This window comes from Centrocercus urophasianus, unplaced genomic scaffold, assembly GCF_019232065.1.
Source record: "Centrocercus urophasianus isolate 14NV4802_14NV808 unplaced genomic scaffold, USGS_Curo_1.0 seq_43, whole genome shotgun sequence".
Taxonomy (NCBI): Eukaryota; Metazoa; Chordata; class Aves; order Galliformes; family Phasianidae; genus Centrocercus; species Centrocercus urophasianus.
This window is the reverse complement of record NW_024885011.1, coordinates 653,428-661,258: the sequence shown is the minus strand read 5'-3', so window position 1 is coordinate 661,258 and position 7,831 is coordinate 653,428. Positions and strand designations below refer to the sequence as shown.

The following is a 7,831-nucleotide window of genomic DNA, read 5'->3' as shown; positions in this document are numbered from 1 at the left end:
CGGAGGGGGGGGGGGGCTGGGGGGGGCGGGGCGCACGGCGCGGGCCCGAGGAGGATTGTCCGCTAACGGCCGCCGTCCGTCCGGCCCCGCCCGCCATATTGCGCCCCGGCACGGGCCGAACGGCGGCCGGAGATGGGTGAGGGCGGGCGCGGGCAGCGGGACGGGGCGGAGCGGGGCGGAGCGGAGCGGCGGGGACCGGGACGGGCGGAGGGAGCGGCGGCCGAGCTGGGGGCGAGGAGAGGGCCGAGGCGGGCGGGGCCGAGAGGCGCCGTCAGCCCCGCCCACACGCGCTGAGGGGCGGCTCCGCGCCGGGCCCGGGCCGATCCGCGCTCCTCCGGGCCGATCCGCGCTGCCCGCGGCCCCCTGGCCTCCGCTCTGCACGGCGCGGCTCCCGAGCTCCGCGGCCCTTGGGACCTCCGCGACCCGCGGTGCTGCTGGCCCTGCGCCCTTGGTGCCCCTCGTTGCCGTGGTGGGCGTGGGGCGGTGGGCGCGGTGCCCCCGCTGACACCCTCCGAGCTGCAGCCGCACGGCGCGTTTCGTGCAGCCTCGCACCGTCGGCTGCGGCCCCGGCGATGCCCCAAACGCGCTTCGGCTGCTTCTTTTCCCACCTTGCAGAAGGAGAAAACGATTTCCGTGCTTTTGTGGCACCGCTCTCAAGAGCTGCGGGTGTCCCACGCAAACACAGAACTGCACGAAGGTGCCCCCAGTGCACCGAGTCCTTTGGGCGCATTGAGTACAGGCCTGGAAGCAGTGGGGTAACACTGCAGCAGGGCTGCGCTCCTTGGGATGCGTTCCTGGGTTGGGGTGCAGGGAGCTGCTCCCTGCTGCTCACACTGAGCTTCAGCACCGCGGTGAGAAGGGCTGAGCAGAGCTGCTTCCCTGCGGGTGAGCCTCGCTCATAAACTTTCTCTTTCCAGTTTTAAGGACTGAAGGCGTAACAGTGCAGTGAGCAACCAAGAAGCCGCCCCAAAGAACAGCCCTCCGCAGCCTCTGTTGTTATGGCAGGGGGAAGGCGGGGCCCCAACCGCACCTCCTACTGCCGAAATCCCCTCTGTGAGCCCGGGGCTGCTGGCGGCTCCGGCCACTCCACGAGTTCCTCTGTCACAGGCGTTCGCTCCCGCACCAGGTACGGCCCGACCCGAGGCAGCCGTGAGGTCGCCTGTGCCTCCTGTCTCACACACAGCTCAGCTGCCCTGCAGCTCAGGGATTCGTTAACTCCTGTGTGCAGCAGCGTCTGTGCTGCGCGTTCCACTCGGAATAGGTGGGTTCTGCTGTGCTCAAGTGCTTTGTCAGACCTCGGCAGGCTTCCAGGAGTGTTCAAAAGCATGTAGGGGTCAACTGGGGAAAGAGAACAGATCACGGTGCATCCAGCGCCTGTCTGTGGAGTTCTGGTTGTTGTGTCTCCTGTGCCAGGTGAGGTGTTTCTAGGGTAGAGATCAGCTCCTCAGATGTTGTATAGGCTGCGTTTCAGGTTTTTTTCCAGGTTCTAGCCTGACTGGTTTGTTGCCTTTCTGCTTCTGAGGTAGAGAGGTGGAAAGAGAAGCTCTGTGCCAGCAGAAATACATGAGCAGGAGGTACCTTATGAACTGTCTGCTTAGCAAATGTTAGACCCGTTTTAACCTACTCCCTGCTGGTGAGCTTAGGCCAAGGAATGCACATGGATACAGTTATTCAAACAAGTTACTGCAAGGCCACCGAAAGTGGAGCAATCCACCGAGTGCCTGCACCACTGTGAGCGTGCACAAAGGTCCTTATCGCTGAGTAGGTAATGAAGTCCCAAGCCACACCCCAACTAATTAGTCTGTGCAGCCTTATGCTCTTAGAACCTATGAGAGCTGTTCTGTTGTGGTAGGTAGTGCTGCTGCTCTCGCAGAATCAGCCTTTGGTTTTGTGTGGCTGCTCAGGGTTGAAGAGGCTTCGTGTCTGTAGTTAGAGAGGATTTGGAGCAGGAGCAGCTGCTCTGAGTTATTGGCAGATTCCTCAGTCCTGAGGAGCCGAATCAGTCTTGTCAAGTTGGGATCCAGCACTTTTGGAGACACAGCTGAGGTTCCTGAAGTTGTCCTCACACACTTGTTTTATGCTCTCAGCCTTCTGACTCAAACAAACAGCAGGGCCTGTGCTAACCCTGTGCCAGAAGTCTTTCTGCAGTCACACTGACACGACCAGGATTTCTTTATGGGGTTTTCAGCAGGAGATTGGCACCTTGTGCTCTGTGGTTCCTTTGAACCCACACCCAGATTCCTGTGAGTGCTGTTATGTAGAGGTTGCAAATCAGGAGAGATGCATCTGGTGCATGTTAGTTCCCTTCCCTTTGATTGAAGGAGCTGGTGTCTGGAACTGTGTGCATGCTCACACAGGAATATGCACCTCTGACGAAACTTGTTTTTCCTCCACAGTTGTGGAATAGAAGTTAAAGAATGAGAAAGGGCTCGCGTTTAATTGCTCTGTATTTCATGTTCAAGCACTCTCAGAAATGTAAATGGCAACTCAAGGTCTGAACACTTGCAGTTAATTCAATGGCTACCGATTGCCCGTTGCACAGCACAGCCGTGGCTTTCCAACCCCACTCTCTACGAAGGCTTTAATGTGGAATGAGCCGATGCTGCAGGCTGGCCTGGCTCCAAATATTGCTTTCCCTGGGGAGATTCCCGCTCTCCCTGCGCTGCAGCGATGGTTTGCAAATCCTCGGGGTGCTGACCTCTGTAGTTTGTGGCAGCCATTGACCCAGCACAGCTTCCTCAGCCAGCGTTGGGCCCAGCTGCTTCTGCAGGAGGGCAGTGCTGGGGCTCCTGCAGTGACTGCTGCCTCCTGTTTCCTCGTAGGAGCGGTTCAGGTACGGGGCTTTCCAGCCCACCTCTGGCAACTCAGGCAGTCGTTCCCCTGCGGCACTGTAAGATCCCAGAGCTGCCCGTGGAGAGGAGCGTGCTGTTTGAGCTCCAGCTCTTCTTCTGTCATCTCGTTGCTCTGTTTGTCCACTACATCAACATCTACAAAACCGTGTGGTGGTACCCGCCGTCCCACCCGCCCTCACACACGTCTTTGGTAAGCTGCTGCCTGCTGCTGCTTGCAGCTCTGTGGGGTTGCGAGGCGTGAATGTTTCTGTCTCTGCTTTGTGCAAACTGCACGTGGCTCCGCAGCCTGCGAGGTTCTGCTCTCGTGGCTTTCAGCTGGCAAACCTGGGGCGCTGGCTGGCTGCTGGCGTTCTCTTCCTGATCTTGGAAGAGAGAGTGCAAAGAGAAAAGAGGACCTTGGGAGCTTCTCTGCTTGATGTGGATTTCTGCTGCCTGGTGGAAAGTGAAACCATTTTCTTCTTGTCACTGCAGAATTTCCATCTTATTGACTTCAACGTGCTGACAGTGACAACCATCGTCCTGGCGCGCCGCTTGATTGTTGCTATTGTGAAGGAGGTAAAGTCTGATGCACATCTCAGAACCGTTCTTTCCTCGTGGGCAGAACGTGAAGCTCTGTGTCCCTTTCCCAAAGAATGTCAGGCTGCGTCTAAGCCAGAAACGAGGGCATGTTTTCTAATGGGAAGAACAGGAGTGAGCACCTCACATCACTGCTCTCACTGCCCTTCTGTGATCATTTCTGAGTTGCTCTCTCAATGAGGCTGCTCAGCAAGCCCAGCTTCTGCTCGAGTCCTTGCAAAGAACCAGGTTGGGCTCTTGTTCTCTTAATGACTGCAGCTTTCTGCAAGGAGGAGCTGCTGTGGTTTGGCTTCTGCTGACTGCAGAGCTGCGCTGTGCTGAGCGGGATGGTGGCGCAGATGAGCGTTTTGGTGGGGTCACACGAAGCCTTTCCCTTCACCCTTCCTTCATGCATACGAGACTGACTGCACAGAGTGCTGCCACCTGCGTGCTTCTGGAGGAGCACTGGATGCCTCCCTTCTGCCCTGTTCTTTCTGCTCTCCCTGCAGGCTTCCCAGAGTGGCAAAGTCTCCCTGCCGCGCTCCGTGTTCCTGGTGGTCACTCGCTTTGCTGTTCTCACTGGCACAGGCTGGAGTTTGTGCCGATCGATCATCCACCTCTTCAGAACCTACTCCTTCCTCAATCTCCTGTTCCTGTGTTACCCGTAAGCATCTCTTCTGACGTTTGTGTGTGGATTCTGATGTTGCCTCAGTGGCTGGGCGTTGCTCAGGTGACACAAAGCTTGGGTGTAGAGAAGCACTTGATGACAGGATAACAGAACTTTTCAGAGCCCTTTTCCCTCCTGTCACATTTCTGCTTGGTTCCAGGCTTATCTTTCCCACTCAGCCGTATTTCAGGTTCAATACAAGCATTAATTACAGTTCTTAGGTTGCTCGTGTCACGTGAAAAGGGTTGTCTGGTTTCCTCTTGGCGTTCCAGCCCACTCCTTCAGTTTGCCTTAGTCCTTAGGTGCCTCTGCCAGGTGGAGAGGATCAAGCAGCTTCCCTGCTTTGTGTTAACCAGCAGAAGAAAGCCAGTTGAATTACCCATCAGTTTGTGGAGTTGATCCCTTCCCTCTGGTAGATGCAAGAGGAAAGATAATCTCACATAATCTCTCATAAAGATGTGAGATTCGGTGCTGCTGTGGGTAAGGCTGCCCTGGGTTGTACCCAGGTTGAGCTGTATTGGTGAGCTGTTATCTGGACCCACGTGGGCACTCGTGTGATGGGATGGGCTGCAGCCCTCGTGCTGGTGGCAGTGTGGTCGTGCTGGCTGCAGCACTCAGGCTTTGCAGGAACTGAGCGCCCTTCTGCCTGTGCTGCCGCAGGTTTGGCATGTACATCCCCTTCCTCCAGCTGAACTGCGACCTGCGGAAGACAAACCTCTTCTCCCAGGTGGCCAACATCGGCCCCAGGGAGACCGGCGAGGTGAACTTCAGGGGCAGAGACTACCTGACCGTGCTGAAGGAAACCTGGAAGCAGCACACTCGGCAGATGTACGGCGTGGAGGCGATGCCCACTCACGCCTGCTGCCTCTCCCCAGACCTCATCCGAAACGAGGTGGAATACCTGAAAATGGATTTCAACTGGCGGATGAAGGAGGTGCTGGTGAGCTCCATGCTCAGTGCCTACTATGTGGCCTTCGTGCCCGTCTGGTTTGTGAAGGTGAGCCGGGGCGTCACCCCCCCCCAGTGTGGGTCTGGCTGGGGAGGACGGGGGGATGCCGGGTTGGGGAGGACGTGGGAAGGTCGGAGGGCCGTTCTGTGAGCACGTCACCCATTTTTGGTGATGGGTAGCGTGGTTTGTGCTGGAGCTGCGCAGCTGCGTGGGTGCCTGTTTTGGAAGCAGCATTCATAGCAGTGTGAGAAGCCCTTGCTTCACCTGCCGGAGCGCTTCGTGTTTTGATGGCTGCGTTGGGTGAGCCTGTCCAAACACAGTCAGTCACACCTCCTTCTCGTCCCCCCACAGAACACTCAGTACTACGACAAACGCTGGTCCTGTGAGCTCTTCCTGCTGGTTTCCATCAGCACATCTGTCATTCTCATGCAGTACCTCCTACCTGCGCGCTACTGCGACCTGCTGCACAAAGCTGCAGCACACCTGGGCTGCTGGCAGAAGGTGGATCCGGCCCTGTGCTCCAACGTGCTGCAGCACCAGTAAGGCGCTCTCCAGGGGCGAGGGCTGGAGCTTTCTCTTTTTTTCCTTCCCTATCTGGAGGCTGAGTAGGGAGCTCAGCATTCCAGCTTTGTCTCTTTCTGCTCAAAAAGAAATAAGAGAAGAACAAGAGCAGGGCTGTTGGCTGGCACACTGCTGGCTGCGTTGCCCACTTCCAAGCGCAGCAAGCAGGTGTGATTTGGGCAAGGTGCTGCTTCTGCCCACAGGTGGCTGCAGTCGTTCCCTGCCGTGGCGAGCTGAGCTCTGCCCTCACGAATGCCCACAGCTCACTGCAGCACAAAGCTCAAATGTTCCCCTAGCTGAAGTGGGAAGGCAGCAGATCCCCCTCAGCCCGTGTCCTTCTCTGTCAGCAGATATTGGAGCCCTCTGCTTGTCTTCTGCAGGTGGACAGAGGAGTGCATGTGGCCGCAGGGAGTGCTGGTGAAACACAGCAAGAATGTGTACAAAGCTGTGGGGCACTACAACGTGGCCGTGCCCTCGGACGTCTCGCACTTCCGCTTTCACGTAAGATCGCGTCTCCTTTTGGGAGCTGAGCTGTGGCACCAGGAGGGATGGCAGCGGCAGCTCTTTGTCCTCAGCCCCAGAGCCGGCTGCGGGCTGCTGGGACGCGCGGTGCCCACCGTGCTTCGGTGCTGCCAGGAGGGAGGCTGTGCCCCGTCCCTTCCTCTGTGCAGAGCTGGGCCTGAGCGGGGGCTGCGTGCCCAGGGGAGTCCTGGCAGGGCGGCGCTCGGGGCTCTGCCTCGCTGCCTGCCCAGAAAGCAGCCCTGGGAGCTCTGCCGTCGCTCCGTGCCTCACTGCGCCTCTCCTGCAGTTCTTTTTCAGCAAACCGCTGAGAATCCTCAACATCCTGATCCTGCTGGAAGGAGCTGTCATCTTCTACCAGCTTTACTCGCTGATTTCTTCCGAAAAGTGGCACCAGACCATCTCGTTGGCTCTGATCCTCTTCAGCAATTACTACGCCTTCTTCAAGCTGCTGCGTGACCGTCTGGTGCTGGGCAAAGCCTACTCGTACTCTGCCAGCAGGGACTCAGAGCAGAAGTTAAATTAAAACAATTGCACTGATGCTCAACTTATTACAGAACAAACAGAACAAGGAACCCTCAGAGCTTTGTATTTTTGTTACCACTGCTTTTTTTTTTTTTTTTTTCTTTGATAACTGATGTAATTAAAAGGAAAAAACATATTTTTTTACTCCCACCAGCTGTCGGTGTGTTTGTTTAATAAGGTCCCATGGGAGGAGCTCCTCCTGCTGGGCTGCGAGGAGCCCTTTATTAACAGCACTTTGTTTTGGGACGTGGAGAAGCTGCTCGTCGCAGAGCTGCAGCTGCCCCGACTGGGGAGGGGGATCAGATGCAGCACATCTCCCAGCTCCCAGCTCGGTGCCTTTAGGATGGGACGCGTGTTGCTCTGCGTTTTCCCGGCAGCCCGGAGGAATTCCTTTAACACCCTGCGGCGGTTGGCCGCGTTATTGAGGCAGTTCTGAGCTGCTGGATTTGGGTTGGACGCGGGGCCGAAGCGCCGCTTTGGGGTCGGCCCTGCGATGCTCGCGGCTCTCGGCGGTGTTTCCGCGTCCCGCGGCTCCGGCCCGGAGAAATTCCGGGGCCCTCGGCGCTCCGGGACGGAACCCGAGCCGCCGCACCGCTCCGCAGCCGCCGCCAGGGGGCGCCAGGAGAGCAGAGCTGCGGGGCGGAGGGCGGCACTGGGCGGGCCGCTGCCGGCCGCTGCGGGGCGAAGGGCGGCGTGGGGAGGAGGAGGGAGCGGGGAAAGGAGGGTGCGGGGCTGAGCCCGGCCCGGCGCGGCTCTCCGTGTCCGCCGCACCGCCCGCAGCCCCCTCCCCACGGCGCGGAAGCGGCCGCGCTCGGCCTTTCCCGAGGATGAGGATTTCCTTCCTCCCATTGAGCGCTGCCCTGGGGTTAGCACGCAGCCGTGGGGCTCTCGCCGTGCAGGACGCGTCCACCTCCCCCCCTCCCGGCGCACGGCTCCGCCCGGACCCCCTTTTATCCCCCCGTCGGCCGCGACCCCCGGAGCCGCCCTACGGGTGGGGGATGGGGAACGGCCGCCCGCCGCCCTCTGCTCGGCCCGAGCGGAGCCGCATCCTCCAAAACCGCGATTCGGGTTCCCGAGCAGCGCGGGTTCGGCAACGCGACGTCCGCCCGGCGTTACGCTGCGTCCCGACCGCGTTATCCGTGCGGGAGCGGCGGGGTTGGGCGCGTTCCGAGCGCTGTCCCCCCAGCGGGGAAGGGCCGAGCG

The 7,831-nt window shown here is 59.0% G+C and overlaps 1 protein-coding gene across 1 annotated transcript; it reads left to right on the top strand.

Annotated features, from left to right (window-relative positions):
* The first annotated feature begins 50 nt into the window (after nucleotides 1–50).
* On the top strand, nucleotides 51–6,734 carry TMEM39B (transmembrane protein 39B). The gene is made up of 9 exons (XM_042834144.1): nucleotides 51–136; nucleotides 918–1,126; nucleotides 2,823–3,042; nucleotides 3,324–3,407; nucleotides 3,917–4,071; nucleotides 4,735–5,071; nucleotides 5,375–5,562; nucleotides 5,965–6,085; nucleotides 6,393–6,734. Exons 2-9 carry the CDS (start codon nucleotides 999–1,001, stop codon nucleotides 6,627–6,629), a joined length of 1,470 nt encoding a protein of 489 aa, XP_042690078.1. The 5' UTR covers nucleotides 51–136; nucleotides 918–998; the 3' UTR covers nucleotides 6,630–6,734.
* Nucleotides 6,735–7,831: the final 1,097 nt, after the last annotated feature.